Source organism: Branchiostoma belcheri, unplaced genomic scaffold (genome assembly GCF_001625305.1).
Source record: "Branchiostoma belcheri isolate BF01 breed outbred unplaced genomic scaffold, Haploidv18h27 scaffold20, whole genome shotgun sequence".
Classification (NCBI taxonomy): domain Eukaryota; kingdom Metazoa; phylum Chordata; class Leptocardii; order Amphioxiformes; family Branchiostomatidae; genus Branchiostoma; species Branchiostoma belcheri.
The window spans coordinates 455919-472094 of record NW_017803491.1 but is presented as its reverse complement, the minus strand read 5'-3'; the positions used below and the strand labels follow the sequence as shown (position 1 = coordinate 472094).

Sequence of the window (16176 nt, the reverse complement as noted above, 5' to 3'; positions counted from 1 at the left end):
TCCTTGGCTCACAGTTTCACAATTAGAACATGCACAGGGTGGCATGCTGTGTGAGATGATATGATAACAGAAACTAAAATTAATACCTCATTGTCATAAATCAACAAGCATGTAACGTTATGGATATTGAATCCATGCATCCACCAAGTTACATACGATGATACATGTCACCAGGTCAGGGACGTGAGAGTTCAAGGATGCTGATGGTTGAACAGAAATCAGACTCCACCGTGAAAATGCATAGAAAGGGACAGGAAGTGGGGAGGGCTGTGCCTCAATACCGCCATCGTGCACCAACCTACACTATCCTGATTATCAACATTAATTGATAAACATCAACCCAAGGGACCTCTTCTCTTCAATCTTACCCGCACTTACCAGCTCAAGGGGCCGACACACATCTCTTACTCACAACAATCGGGATATTTACAATTCAGCTTAAGATTCCTTTAGGGTGGGAAAAAATGTCCGTTGTATTCAAGAAAGACGCGTGTTGTTCCTCTCGGGCCCCTAGTGAAAAATGTTGGGCCCAAAATAACACAAAGCTGGAGATCACTTGTGTGGGGTCAGGGCAAGATCGGTCGCCCACCGAGACACATGCAAGTCTGGCTTTCAGAGTCCATGGAGTCTTAGACAATGATATAACCCTTCATACTCCACTTGAAAACAGAATGGGAAGACAGTGTTCGTACCGATGCATATGATCCTGTTGGTGTTGCAGATGCTCAGGAATCAGTGACCGTTGTCATGTTGCCCTGGGGTGATGGCATGACAAGTGTGGAAGCGTTGTGTACATTTCGTCCACATCAACAGATATGCAAATGTACCACAGGGAACTCCCCAGAGGACCGGAGGCTGATCTGTCTTGCACCTTCCCTCCCTCGTCAAGACGTGGTCCACTGCTCTGGTGACTCCCCAGGATGTTTGACCCATCGTTTTTGTTCCAACTTCTAAACTTTGGACTTGGAATAACCCTCGTCGCCCTATTTCTTCCTTCAAAAGGAACAATGCATTAGAGACTATTAGAGACACTAAGAAACTAAAACCGTTAATTTTATAACGTTACAGTCAAACTCAACTTTTCGTAGCCTAGCAGCGACGTTATCATGGATACATTTGCTATCTAGTACGATGGTGAATTAGTCTTACATTTGTTTGTCATTGGTAAACCACCATGGTGATCAAATAGTATTTTCCCCGTCGTAAAACAAACTGCGTGGACTTTAATAGCAGTGGCTTCTCGCTGATGACCTGGAACTAGAACAACGCTAGTAACGCCACCTGTTGACAAGGACAAGAATCACAAGCGCATCACTGTGCATCATCGCCTGGCAGATCTTTGGTGGAAAAATTGTAACGGTTTGTGACTGACCTACAAATCCGATCGCACAGCTTCCGTCGACTGGACAAAATGAATGAAGATCCTTGGCATATTCAATATGATATTGCAACACTGATTTGTAGCATTCAAAAGTTCGTCTGCTTCCCGCCAGATCGCATATACACGTAACCACAACCATGAAACCGATTTTTTTATAGTTAAAATCACATTTGTTTCTTATAATATCAAACATATAGACACAAAACAATTCGGTAATAATTGATTAGTATTCTTTATGTTGATAAAGGTTATTACTTTGCACTATTACGGAAATGTCATTATATGTTCTGCTGCTGTCGTGCAATATTTTGACCATGTGATCAATGACAAGAGAAGGTGACCAAGATGGTGAAACCGCAGTCGATGTAGGTCAGTCGGAAGTTCTGGAGGTAAATACAACGTGAACAGAAATCGAAGGATGTCTGCTGTCAGCAAGAGTGTGATGGACTCTCCCCTGGTCTCCACGGTGATGATCGGAGCTGCAGGAGCGGCGACAGGGATCGTTGTTGCTCGCAGCTTCCCCGGCACCTTCGCGACGTTACCGCCCCTCTGGAGTATTTCCCCTCCCGGCAATGGCGCTGTATGTGGGTTTGTGGTGGGCTGTGTCGGCTGGAATCTCCGGACATGGTGCAGGTTCCTGTCCCTGAAGGTTCTCCTGGGGTACAGGGGATGGATGTACTCACCACGAAGTAGAATCACCAAGGTACTAGTAAACAAAACAAAACAGATCAAGTGCATCGTCCGAGAGTCTTGACGTAGTCTAAATTCCAAGATGAGAATTATCTAATACCGTGGGCGGACTTTTAACCAATGAGTGCGTGGAAAGTATGCAAAAATAAAAAGAAAATTACGTTCTATTCTCTGCAAAAATTAAGGACTAGAGAAGTATGACATTGAAAAGGATGAAGACTGTGTGAAATTGAGGTTCTCATCATCTCATCATTCTCATCTGTACAGGTGTGGCTTTACCTGATTGATAAGGTGATGGGGAAAGGACCATACTCACTGTTCGAGTTCCAGAGTGTGATACCATCACTGCCAGTGCCGGATCTTGAGACAACCTGCACGAAGTAAGATTTCATCGACATCCCACTAGTAAATGTTTTGTGGTCGCCATCATGAGTGAGTGAGTGATCATTGATGAAACTGTTAATCCTTGAATCAGCCACGATCCTGTGGTCTGTCTCTGCTTCATCTTCTTATAGGCTGTTACTATGACAACCACTGTCTCTTGGGACACTGTGTCATCACTGTTGTATATATCATCTCTCATTACCTTTGCTTGTTCCCGACTGTCTCCAATCCACTTGTCACTCTTTTAACATCACTGTGTTTGGTCTCTAGATTTTCAGTGCAAACTTGTCCTAATAAACTTGATTAATAAAAAAAATGAACTGTCTCTATTTCTGCCCAGGTACCTTGATGTTGCCAGACCGTTGCTCTCACCAGAAGAGTATGACAGGACTGAGGAAGCCCTGCGACTTCTGCAGAAGGAGGGAAAACCTCTACAGAAATATCTCATCAGAAGGTACTCTACATCACGTCCAGTCTTGATAACATCTATTGTGTTCCATGGAAAGTGCATGTGTTGGCCTTAAATGCACATTAAAAGCAAATATACAGTAAGATTCATATTCAGCCTGTTACCTTCCTGTATACATAAAATATGTGCCATGTCTGTATACATATATATGCTCTAATATCAAAATGCTTTTTTAGCAACTTGTCATGTCTGTATGATGTGATCTTATTGATTTTTTCATGTATTATTCAAGAGGATATATCCAATAAACATTTTAGCTTGATGCCAAACATTTCATCTTTTTAACTTCTGTAGAAATAATTGCCCATGAAAGAAGCATCTGATCAGACAATGTTGATGTTTTTATGTTCTGAATATCTTTTATCTGTGTCATGCTAATTAGGTCATGGAGAAAGAAGAGCTGGTTAATAGAATGGTGGATTGACAACATATACCTGAAGAGAAGAGAGCCTTTACCAGGTTGTTGTTATTTCTTCTTGATGTATTGAAGTGGGGAGTGGGCTGTCACAGATGCATGATGTCTTTTCCAGCAATGATATTTATCTTGTAAGAAAAATTACATCACATGACAACACCGGATTGAAGTTATGGAGTCTACTGCAATATGAAAGATTTTCTGTCAGTTATTCTATCACTTTTAAATACTATTTCAAATCACACTTTAAATTTGCTCAGATTCTTTGCCATTGGCAGTAATTCATATCCTTTCCTTTCTTTTCTTTTCTTTTAGAGAACTCTAATTACTACTTCCTTGATGGATTAGAACTGCCAGCATCCTGTCAACTTTCAAGGGCAGCCACCATCATCTACAACATGTTAAAGTAAGGAATGTTTTTTATCAGCCTTAGATTTGAAATTTAATCATTTGCGATTCCTTAGTATATTGAAGTTATTTTATGACATATAAACTTTGGACTTGTCACGCATTTTGAATAAGGGGCATCCACTGGTACAACATCAGAATGTAGTACATGTATCATCAAGAAACAACTGTGCCTTTTATTTAGAAAATGCACTGGAAGGTGTCATTTTGGTTTCCAAAGTTACAGGATGAACATTTCTAATACATATCATCTTCTTTTTATTGTAGATTTAGAGAGTTGGTGTCCAGTGAAAAGGTATAGCCTGCATTTCATTTAAAAACATTTTACCTTTTGAACATTGTCAAAAAGAGGGGAAGCTTTGTAATTATTCTGCTCTTACATTTAATACTAATAAGTAACATTACATGTATGCATGTGTGTATACTGCCTTATACCTTTACTTTTTTTTCATTGTATTGAATTTCCAGTGGTGGTTGAATTTATCAACACAAAAATATTGTATAAACATGTCTTTCCAATAATTTTTCAGCTCCAGGGTGTTTTCTTTCAAAATAGAGTTCCAATGTGCATGGACGGCTACAGGTATGGTGTGACTGATTATAAAGTTATGAATTTCTAAATTTTCAGGTATTCATCCCTAGTTTACCTGGTATGGTGTTTGTCAGTTTTAATTTGTCCATGTAATTATGATGCTTGAAGATTGCTTTCTTTTGTAGATACCTGTTTGGAACTTGCCGTATCCCTTGTGTGGAGAAAGACTGCTTAGTAACACATCACCATACGAAGCACATTGTTGTTATCAGGTGAGAGACTATCACAATGCTTTTACGCCATAAGGAACAGACAGAGAGTCACTGCTATCAATTCTTGTTCTCAAGTTTTAATGAGGTATGCATGTCTTTTGTTAATTCTTTATTTCCTTCTGAAGTTACCCTTGTATGTTAACAAGAGAACATTACAAGCTGTTAACAACAATGTGATACATGTCCCTTTTTTACCTACAGGAAAGGGTGTTACTTCTCTATGGATGTCTACACCCATGACGATGGCAGCCTGCAACAGCTTTCACCAGCTGAGATCAAGGAACAATTCAGGATCATCTGTGAAACAGCTGATGCTGAAGGTTTTGCCATAAACATAGTAAAAAGTTGGACGCACTGAAAAGGGTTTGCAATAAGGATATCAACAGTCGAGGACAAGATGCTCAAGATATTGCTTGAACATTCATATTTTTGCAATAAAGATTTTGAGACAAATACCATGTCTGTTTAGACAAGTTTTAAGATAACCTTATCAGCAAACCCTCTGTTGTGCTACTGTAATTTTCCATGTGTGCAGTTGGTTCTAGAATTAGTTGTGTTTTGGTGTAACGTTTGTGCAGCTAGTTCATCACTTAACAGCACTCCATTCATTCATGTTTATTTCTGTTGTGTTTGCCCATTCTGAACTTTTATTCACTTTGTCCAGGTTAAAGGCCTTTGGTGTTGCTGTGTGCTCTGCATGCATTTGAATTTGGTCTCAGTGTGAAAAATACAACCAAGAAGGTAACTGAACATATTTGCACCAGTCACCAACAGTACCAAATGCATATCTTTTTGTTTCTCATTTCTTCTAGTTATGTTTGGTGACTTGCTATCATACCACAGGTTGCTTTGCATCAACATTATGTTACAGCATTAATTGATATGATCTTCAGAAGATTATAATGGTTACAAGTTTGAATGTTGTTCAGAACAAAGATATGCATCTTTTTGTGGTTAGCATGTAATGAAGGTAGTTTTAAGTAATAAGTGTTGTAAGCTGAAAACTAAAAAAAATTGCTAATATCGTTATTCTATTCTATTATATTGATTACAGATAGCGATGGCTTGGCCAACAGTCTTGCCTCAATCACATCTCAACACAGAACAGTCTGGGCAAAGGTAGGTGATGACAAGGGTTGTCAGGAATGTAATTTGGAAAATTATAAGGATCAGAATGGTCACTTAGATATTGACTTAACATGTGTTTTATTTGTTCTGAAAAATTAAGATAGTAAAACAGAACTGTACTTTAATTTTGTTAATAGGAATCAAAAAATATTCTCAAAAGACCATGCATTATGTACTTTGTACCCAGGTTTCTTATACTTGTATTTGAAACATTTCAATGTTTGTTAGCAACGTCAAGTAATGGTGGAGTCAGAAGTAAATGCAGAGTCCTTGGAGGTCATTGAGACAGCAATTGTTGTCATCTCTTTGGACACAGTTTCCCCTCAGGTAGGTGTAAAACATTGCTGCGCATTGCTGCGTTGTTGTTGTCTTGTAATGAAGAGATAAAGTCTTATCAAGAGAAACTAGAAATTTTGTGAATAATGTGCAAGCAGCTCACATCAAATGGTGTTTTGTAGCACTGAATTAGTTAAAAGGCAACCCTATCTACTAGTACTCTATGCATTCTATACCAACTTTGTGTTTTTACTGCAACATTTCTTCATTACATTTCTCATTTTTCAAGGACCTTAGTGAACAAGCCAAACTGGTTATGATGGGGGATGGGACCAACAGGTATGTTATGGTGGTGAGTTTGTCTTAAGCAGCAAATTTATCTATTAATGCTGATATTTGCCATGCCCAAAGAATGTCTGTATTTTCAATGTCTGTTCTGATGAAACTAATCTGCATCTCTGTTCCAGGTGGTATGACAAGTCCATGACAATTGTGGTCTTTCCCAACGGTAAAGCTGGAGCTACGGTGGAGCATTCATTTATGGATGCAACTGTATGTACACAGTAACAGTGAAATGTAACTTCTCTTGGCCTAAGCTCCAAGCAGTTTTGGGGGAAAGATTTTGATTGGCCAATTTTTCTGAACCCCACATCTGCTTGGACATTGCACTATAGACATGGTATATTTGATTTTTAGACATTCATAGTATACATGTTTGTTGTAAGAGTAACAGCATTTGTTGCAAGAGTCTAGTCAAAGTAATTATCATTTTACACTGGTCAGTTTGTTTCTTTACGTACACTCTAAGAGTAACATTCCTTGATACAACTTGTTATTTCCATTACAAAATTCAGAATTGGTTCAAGACTTGATACAAATAATGGTCTCTTATACATTATACATTAATGGAGCCAATAACTTTGCCTTGTCAGATATTCTCCCGAGCCTGGGAATATGTACTTTCCCACGAGCAGTACAGGAATGGGGAGGTGCCTCCTGAACAGTGTGCCTGGTGGAGGAAGCTTGCCCCACCCAAACAGTAAGTTGAAGAGAAGCAGTGCATGAGTAATAAACCAAGTTATAACCAAGTTTAAGGTGTAGTAGAAAAAAGGACAAATTGTCAGCTTTTTTCCAGATTTTTATTATAGCTATAGGATAGCAAGGAAGCCTTCATATTAAGCTTTTTAACCATTCAAGTTATGCTGACTATTTGTATTCCTTTCAGACTGCAGTGGAACCTCAATGGGTTTGCACCTGCATTAGAAGGAGCAAAGACACATATACAAAAGACTGTAAGTTTTATTGATTTGAAAGTTGACAATTATATAAACCTTCTACCCCTTCCCATTGAGTGTTACTGTATGTTCCTTTTGTTAGTTGATAAAAACTTACAAAATGATTCTTTCCTGTCACAGATCCAGGACATTGACTTGGTAGTTGTAGGCTCCGACTATGGCAAAGGCTGGATAAAACAACAAAGAGTTAGCCCGGATAGTTTCTTGCAGGTAGGATTCGTTGCAAAATAAATTGTATTTTGCTTTGAAAAGTAAGTCTTGTTGGAACAGATAGAACAGAGCTGCAATATTTCATTGGCTGAAGCTGAAGTGGCAAGTGCTGTTGTTTCAGATGGCTTTGCAGCTGGCCTATTATCGGCTGCATGAGGAGACACCAAAGACGTATGAATCTGCAACTACCAGGTACAAAACTTGGGTTACATGTACTGTGCCATAACAAAAGTCTGTCACAATCTGCCTTTGCTTTTTTGAAAATTTAAAATGTTACCTTGATTGTGTGAAAAAGCATCAGGTGACAGCCATGTCTCTCTCTATGTTTGGTGTAGGATGTTTGCCCTGGGAAGAACAGAAACCATCCGGTCTGTGTCAGATCACTCTGTCAAGTGGGTCAAAGTAAGAACCATTTTGTGTGCTTCCATTCAGTCCATGTAGTCTAAGGTACTTTAACCATGTAACAATGTGTTAGATGCAATTTGGACCCTGTCAGGGTTTCCTTACTGAAATGCTTAACGTCAATGTAAGAGTGAAATAGTTGCATCTCAAAAGATTTGCTTGTTACAACATTAGGGACTCCACATCTATGTCATTTTCAAAATTAGCACTGCTGCTCCTTCCATAAAAAGCTGTTTATTGAAGATGATGTACAGTACTGTATACATTTTTTTCACAGTCTATGGACAGAGATGATGTCAGCCCAGAGGAGAAGGTGTCTCTACTGAAGAAGGCTATCCAGTACCAGACTGACTACAAGGTTGCTGCTGTAAACGGGAGAGGTGTTGACAGACATCTCCTTGGTCTCTATCTAGCTGCACAGGACCTGGGCCATCCACTGCCCCAGTTCTTCAACACAAAGGTACCTGGATACTACTGCTGAACTATTATAGTAATCTGTTGTATGTGTGTGTCCACATTTTGTAACTTCAAATATTTTGTCCCAAGTTTTGTCAAGCCATGGGCCACCCCTAATGTGTAGGATTTATTATAATGTGAATATGATGTGTTAAGACTTACTGTAATGCAACCATTTCTGCTGTAGGCCTGGACTATGACAGACAAGCTGTCGACATCACAGGCACCTGCCAAGTTCACACGGGAGTGGAAGCTCCAGACTTGCACTGTAGGATATGGATTTGGGCCTTCACACATGGAAGGTTACTCTGTGTCATATATGGTTATTGGGGAGGACCTAGGTAAGAGAATCACAGATAAGGTACACTGTTTGAGTTCACAGTTTAAGTGCCACAGTAAAATATGTTTTGCTCAGTGTGACTTTGCAGGACATGGTGCTGTCCTTGGTGCTGAATCTAATTTACTCACACTATAATTTGTTCATTCCATCTCAGTTCTGTCTCTTTTTTCTTGACCATCATATTGTTTTGTTTCAAGGGTTCAAAGTTTGGATTTAATTAGATTTGATACATAAACAACAAAAGTCTCAGCAGAACTGACAAATTTGTATTGTGTTCCACCAGTGAACTTCCACATATGCACCAGGAAACACTGCACAGCCACCAAATCCGAAAAGATGGGAGCAGCCATCAAGCAAGCCATGACTGATATGAAGGCATTGATGGAGGGAAAATGACAGGCAGAAGAGCAATAGCAAATTGATAGATTATCACATGATACTTAGAGAGTTTTCTTTGTAACTGTTTTTATTGCTAAATATCCATATTGATGTGGCAGTCTAGTTCAATCTTTGTTTTTAGTACTGCAGGAGTCTCAAGATCAATTCTTAATCAGTCGTACTTGTGGGTCCTATGTTGGGTCTTGTACACTTAAGCTTACTTAATGGGCCTCAAAATGTTAAATATCTCTTTCCTTACACTGCCTACCAGTATTTGATATAATGATGTTGGTTACCCATTAGAATTACTGTTCCATTAACACAGAATTGAACAGTAAGGCAAAACAAGCTTGATGATGTACCAACATAGATGTAGCTCTTTCTCCACTGGACATACCTTTCCCACAGAGCCTACTTGTACTGAAAGCTAGGTAAAACAAAGGCTGTTATCTCAAAGATTGCTAGTTGAGGAACACTCGCAACAAAGTTAATCACATACAGTAACATGAAGTGTTGCCAGATGTATTACTCTTCTACATTATTGGTCTGATCTGCTGAGTCAACAGCTAACATTACTGTATTGTAAAGGTAGCTAGAGCTTGCAAGTCTGTAGATAATGGATGTAGGACAGTCAATACTTAACCAGTAGCTTGCTGTGGATGTTATCATACCCTCAACTTGGTACTGATACAGTGGTGGTTCAACATGCCACAGGCTAAGATGTGTAATTTACATAATGATTTTATGGCAGATGCCAGATGTTCAATTGTGATAGAAGTGGTACCATTGAAGCTGGCAAAAGGACCACAACATAACAATCCAGATAGGAACATCAGAACATAGTACTTACTACAATCAGGGCACAGGAAAATAATTTCTTGTCACAGTGATTCAAATGATTTTGATGCCACCTTGAACTTGGACCAAAAGCATTTTGGTATTTTTAAATTTCACTGCCTTTGTTGTATTTACTTTCCACCACCACCATTCTGTAAGACAGTAGGTCTTAATGCATATGACTGTCTGTAACTAACTTGGGAATACTACATAGAGGAGAGTTAATATTTACATGGCATACATGTATGTACTTAATGATGTTGATTTTGCATGCATATGAAGAAAACTCATTTATCATTTAGCAGGTTTGAGTGATGAGATGCCCTTATTTGTAATTGGTGTAGTTAGTACATGGATCAGGTAAATACAAGTATGATGGCTTGATGCACCACATATTTCTAGACAAGTTACCAGTATTCCATATGTGTGATTTCAGGGGGAAACCCCATAAGTCAGGCATATAAAATGATAAAATATTTACACACATGATCTCCAATGTTCTTTCATGTTAAAGCTGGAGGTCCCCCAGAAGCTATATCTTGTGTATCATATCAGACAACTACACTGACAATCTGTACGTTAATGGTGACTTGTCTTTGTATTTATCTATCATTTGAACATATCCAACTGTAATTACTTCAAAGCTAAAAGAAAATGGTCATTTTTCTGTCAAACCTGTCAGATGTAACAAATAAGTCAAGTGGTTTAAAAGCCTTTTCTATGCTTATTTCGGTCTCTTCAAAATACATAGTTGAGTAAACTGACAACTTGAATTATGTAACTACAAGGTATTGTTTCACATTTGTTTCTGCATTTCCATGCTTGATTATTAGTGCCCAACCCATAATTTTTCAAAACCCATGTACCTAGCTCACCTAGCTTAAAACTATGACTTTTCCCCTCACTAGAAACTGTCTAGATCGTTGATGATGTCAGACGGGAGAACGTCTCGTTTTTCTCTTGCCATCACCAGGCACCTGTCAATCATGCCCCTCCACTTCTTCCCCACCTCCCCAGACATGCCGTTACTCGGGCCGGGGTCGGACGTGTTCGGGCGCCTGTTGTACTGATCCCTGAGGAATGTCTCCAAAGGAAGGTGTGTCATATCCTCAAATGCCTGTACATAGTGGGATGGGAGAAACTCTTGTTAATCCACCTGAAATAATTCATACACAGAGGTGCCTAGAAAGTTATCCGACAGAAAAGAAATTCTACAAGGTCTGTTACCTCACCTTTTGGTGGTACCATAGTTCCCACATCACCAGCCCGAGGCTGTACATGTCAGAGCGACTGTCGTACACGTGATCTCCTTGGAGTGTCTCAGGTGGGAGGTAGACGAATGCACTGCCCTTCGTGTCGACATCCGGGGGAAGTTTAACCTTCCTGGGTACGCCGACGTGAAGAAGCTTGAACTCCGTGTCTCCAACAACCTAAAAACAAACTTATATTCACTTTCTTGATGAAGAAAAATATCTTCCCTAATCCTTATATAATGACTAAAGTTTCTTTAAAAGATATTTAGGACAAATAGACTGCAATTAATCGTGATAATTACCTGGACAGTGTCCTGTGACAACTCAAAGCTGACAAGGTTGTTCTCGTGCAGATAGGAGAGGGCGTTGCAGATTCCTTTTATGGCATATAGGATGGTCTGTCGGAAGACGAACCCCCCCTTTCCGCAGTGAACAGCACCGGCAGGGACTACTTGCCGCAGAGTTTTGTCAGCTGTCTCTAGGACCAGCCTGGGTGCACAGGATGAAAAGTCGACTCCCTTGAAAGCCAGAATGTTGGGATGCCGAATGTTTCTGTAGGAAAAGATGCATAAAGAGGGCTATAGGTAAGACACCTTTGAAACTGAGACCTATAAAGGCGGTCATTTCAGATAGCAAAGCAAGATGAGACAACCTCGCTTTAAAGCCGTTTAAATCCTCTAAAGATGGTCTCATCTTGCATTATTAAGAGTACAGAACAACGACCAGTATAACAAATTGACAAGTTCTTGTAATCTATGCTAACCTCATCCTTCCGATGTCTCGTGCACTTTCAACGTCAATGGCGCCGTGGTATTTCTTGATGATTACTTCCTTTCCTTCCATGAATCCCTTGACAGATACCGCAAAGACGGTATTGCTTACAACGGTTTCGTCTGTACTCTGGCAACAGACAGCGTCGGGGTGTACAAGGGGGAGCTCTTGTAGGTTAAAGAGTTCCAGTTTAGCTTGCATTTCTTCCATCGTCTTTAACATAGGAGTGTAGTCGGAGTCAAGCTGCAGCTTGCTTCGGCGGTCGTCTTCGATCTTCGTCATGAGCTCCAATTGTGCCTTCATTTGCTTCTGGAGGCTCGTTTGGAAGCTCTCCATCCGATCTCGGATGGGCTTGTAGCTTTCCTCTACGTACTTACGGATTCCCTCGTCGTTCTGGGAAAACGCCTTTAGAGCTTCAACTGCCTTTTTTTCGACGTACTTTGGTCCATCTTCTACATACTTGTCCTTTTCTTTCTTGTCTTTGTACTTCTTACGGAGAGACTGCACACCGTAGAAAGCAAGAACCGGCCCCGCTGCGACAGCCCCCACAATGCCAAGGGCCAAGAAGGATGACGTCAGGTCGATGTTGGTGCTGTCTTTTCGGTCCCTTGTTTTCCTCGAAGTGCTTTCTGCCTCACCCTGGTTGAATGTTCGGAAATACCTCGCCATAGAAATGCGTCTTACTATCTCAGACTGGTTGCTACCACTTTTTCCGATGACCTCGATCTCCTCTTCAATTTGTTTGAGCCGAAGTTGATGGGGGAAGACTTTGGTCATCAGTTCTTGCATCAGGCGGTCCATTTCCGACCCTATGTAGCCTTTCTCCTCCCCCCATTCCTCTACAACCTTTTCCATTCGGTTGTTGATGCACGTCTCCATTTCATACATCACAACATCCCACTCGACCCCTTCCGTCACGTCTGGGATGACAGTTTTCCTCCAACCTTTCATGGCTTCCTCTGCGTCCGGTGATGCCAGGTAGGTCTTCAGGCGATCTGCTTCTCTTGTGATACTTTGTTCCACCTCTTTTTGCAGCGAGGATATGGTTTTATCTGCTTCATCTTTTATCTCTTCCAAATCCTGTCTTGTCTTCTGGAAAACTTCCTTCAGCTTGAGGCTCGTCATCTTTGACTTGTACAGGTATGTCTTCACGTGATGGAGAACACGGCCGACAACGTACTCAAGCCACCTGTGAACGGAAACAATAGATCATTGATGGTATTCTTACATTGAGGAGAATAGACGTTTTTGATCATCTACTAGTATCCAGAAAAGCCAATCTCTAAAAAGTTTCCCATATATGCAACAGGGATAATTGGAAACGACAAGTAAGCGGCATTTGCTACTAAAGATTGATAACATTTATAGAACATTACCTGGAGGAGGCACGGATCTTTGCCTGAAGGCTGCATGGGATGAGGTTTCGGATACCATATAGGAGGTTTTCGAAATCTCGCGACTTGTGGCCGTGCTTGGAGTTCTCCAGTTCGGACTTGCTGTCCATGCAGAAGAGCTGTGTCTCCCTGAATCCCGGCCAGCACGTCTTCAGCTTTTGGACCGTGTCACGTCTCACCTTCTCGCGTTCGCCTTCGTCGACCAAGTCCCACCTGTTACAGACGAACATGGCGGCGGCTGGGTTCACTGACTGCAGTTTGGTTCTTTTTGCAACAGTTTTCAATAACTGCTGAAGCTGTGAATGACAACATATAATATTGAATTTATTTTGTCAATAGCTTCGTGTCATTTATGACTAGTATTTTAGCTCCACAAGTTGTATGGAATGGAACTCAGTGTAATGACTAGATATACATAATGGTGAGCTCCTGACCCTATCTTTCTGCACGCCACCGGCGTTGTCACTCTTGATGACGTAGATGAAGGCGAATGCATTGGGAAGGTAGTCCAACAGCACGCCATCCATGGTCTGGTTCTCTCCAATCCCCGGGCCGTCTACGATGAAGATGCCGCTCTGCTCAAAAGAAGCAAAGACATGGTGTTAGTACCTGAAGTACGATGCATATTATGTAGCTACGATCAGATGATAACATAAACTGCGCGTTAGAGGTTTCATAACGCAATCATATCGTGCATGGAGCCAATGTTCAACCCCCACATTGACATTGTTAACGTTAACGCAAAACGAGTGAGGAAGGTACAACCTTGAAGAATGTACATTACACACGTTGATTGGTGTGTTACACTGTGACATGTACCTTGAGAAATTTCAGTGGGAAGAAAATCTCCACGTCTCGGTATTGAGACCGCTTCTCTCTGTCTGACTTCTTGTGCAGATGGGTGTGGAGAAGAGACGTGAACGTCCCTGCGTCCCCTCCTTCGGGGACGGAGAGGGTTTCTTGCCGACCGTCAGCGTAGTTGATGACGGCTCTTTTCTTTTCTCCGTACCTGATCTTACAGATGACAGACGTGCTGCTTAGATGGGCTGATGGAAGTAGATCCTCTCCCAAAAGAAGGTTGATCAAACTGCTCTTGCCTGAGGATGTTTCGCCTGGAACAAATGTACAGATCTCAACACACTGTATCGACCAGACAGGTGCAAGGCTGTCTGGTTCTGTTATCCTTGATCTCATTTTGATAGAAAATTTTTATCAAAATGAGATCAAGGTAATAGACACAGTGGGTATTGAAATGCGACTGGTAGTTGTAGTTGTACGGTTTCCCAAAAATAGCTCCAAAAGCACACAATCCACATTTTTCATCTACGTTGTGAGTAAGAATCACCTGCCACAAGGATAGGACAGTCCGACTCCAACTGCTCGAGGCGGGAAGCAAAGTCCGTCTCGGCGTCTGTTACCGTCTGCTCTATCCTGAGGTGCGCCTCGATGCTTTTGTCACAATCCCTCATGAACTCTCTCATCTCCTTAATGTGCACCTGTAACAACTGTCGCTTTCTGCTGTCGTCATCTTTTAAGTCAGCTACAACAGCAAGGATCTAAATAGAATAGTCAATAGAATACTTCATGTGTTGCGCCGTGCCATACGAGCTTACAAGTACATTATTGCATTTCATGTCCACATGCATCGCTTTACTTCTAACAAGTATATCAGAACTATATATCCTACTGACCTCAAAGTCTTCCTTTGTCGTCGTTTTGTCCGACACGTGCTGCTGCAGTCTCTCTTTTACTTGCTCCAGGGTCTTCGCTCCTCCCAGAGAGATGCCGTACTTGTTCGCAACCTTTATAGCCTCACGCAGATTCCGAACACTGGCTACCACATCTCCGGTCAACTCTGCCTTCTCTTCACTCTGTTGCCATGTTGTTGCCATGATGCGATGCCACTGACGGTTATGAAAGAGAGACAGAAGACAATAAAGACCTTATGACACGCCCAAAAATTGGGAATCCCCTGTCTCTGAGGCGCTATTAGGGCGGTTGCTGCGTAAAATTTCTGTCAGTTGTCAGTGTATATATGACGTTAGTACATTTATACCTTTCTGAAATTTACATTGCATTTCTTTACAGCAGTCATTCGGGTAAAAACCTTTCAGTTTAAGCTTTTTAGCCTTTTCGGAATGTTTGTCACATTGCAGAGTACCCCATCCAAGTTGGTTAACTGTAGTACATAGCACGTCACAGCCCCAGGGTCCTGTCGTTCAAGTATGCATGCGGCCGAACCGCTGTTTTCACAACACCCATGCACCCTGATACTTTCGAATGGAATCACTCAATGGAACGCCCCAGGCTAACCCTCTCCTTTCACCTTGAATAATGTAATGTTAGGTCGACTCCTTTGAACAATCATTTAGTGTTGGGACACGCCAAGAGCACTGTTAAAAACATGTGATTGCAGTCCCTTCTTATTTTGATGATCACATTTATGACTTTAAAGACTTTGTGGAATTAGAACATTTTTGCCTGAAAAATATCAGACGGACCAGCAAACATAAATATACCTAACAGAGTGTATTCTGTTATCCCGCGCAGTCACTGTCTAGACGAACTGTAACCCACTGACCTGTCTATAAAACATCAACATATTTTCTTTTTGAATTACAGAATAATTGCAGTTTCGATGCTGAAACCCCAAATGTCTGATGAACAAAACTATTCATGTCTACAAACCAAGTTTACCGTTTGTGTGAAAACATTCTGCCGGAATGTCCACGTGATTGTATAACGTCAGCCGACCGTGTAGGGACCAACAGGTCTAACAAGGTCTGTTGTTCAGTCGAGATGGCGGCTCAGGTGAATTTGACCGAGGAGAGCATAGACGAGTGTAAAGACGTTATGGAGGCATTCGACATGCTGGAAACTTGAGT

General features: G+C 41.1%; 3 protein-coding genes across 7 annotated transcripts in view; 2 read left to right on the top strand and 1 right to left on the bottom strand.

Annotated features, from left to right (window-relative positions):
* Window positions 1-764, top strand: part of LOC109469058 (carnitine O-palmitoyltransferase 1, muscle isoform-like) — a 3782-nt gene extending 3018 nt beyond the window's left edge. Inside the window, exon 4 of the mRNA XM_019767444.1 lies at window positions 722-764. Within this exon, the coding sequence (XP_019623003.1) occupies window positions 722-764 (43 nt within the window). The remainder of the gene's footprint in view (window positions 1-721) is intronic.
* Window positions 765-1706: 942 nt separating this feature from the next.
* On the top strand, window positions 1707-9341 carry LOC109469221 (carnitine O-palmitoyltransferase 1, liver isoform-like). Its single transcript, XM_019767683.1, has 21 exons — window positions 1707-2084; window positions 2339-2451; window positions 2796-2909; window positions 3307-3383; window positions 3655-3745; window positions 4015-4042; window positions 4278-4330; window positions 4465-4551; window positions 4753-4871; window positions 5606-5670; window positions 5908-6006; window positions 6245-6294; window positions 6423-6507; window positions 6888-6994; window positions 7181-7247; window positions 7371-7460; window positions 7582-7652; window positions 7796-7862; window positions 8140-8322; window positions 8506-8659; window positions 8942-9341. The coding sequence occupies exons 1-21, from the start codon at window positions 1800-1802 to the stop codon at window positions 9052-9054; spliced, it is 2118 nt and encodes a 705-aa protein (XP_019623242.1). The 5' UTR covers window positions 1707-1799; the 3' UTR covers window positions 9055-9341.
* Window positions 9342-10714: 1373 nt separating this feature from the next.
* LOC109469219 overlaps window positions 10715-16176 on the bottom strand; it is a 23605-nt gene continuing 18143 nt past the window's right edge. For 4 of the 5 annotated variants that reach the window (XM_019767676.1, XM_019767678.1, XM_019767680.1 and 1 more), the window contains exons 2-10: window positions 14983-15195; window positions 14637-14847; window positions 14111-14403; window positions 13726-13866; window positions 13274-13587; window positions 11890-13086; window positions 11429-11678; window positions 11106-11303; window positions 10715-10990 (exon numbers count right to left, since the gene is read on the bottom strand). In XM_019767676.1, the coding sequence (XP_019623235.1) occupies window positions 10778-10990; window positions 11106-11303; window positions 11429-11678; window positions 11890-13086; window positions 13274-13587; window positions 13726-13866; window positions 14111-14403; window positions 14637-14847; window positions 14983-15195 (3030 nt within the window). In that variant the 3' untranslated portion in view covers window positions 10715-10777. Of the gene's footprint in view, window positions 10991-11105; window positions 11304-11428; window positions 11679-11889; window positions 13087-13273; window positions 13588-13725; window positions 13867-14110; window positions 14404-14636; window positions 14848-14982; window positions 15196-15988; window positions 16153-16176 lie in introns of those variants that run through there. The other variant, XM_019767677.1, reaches the window with a different exon arrangement.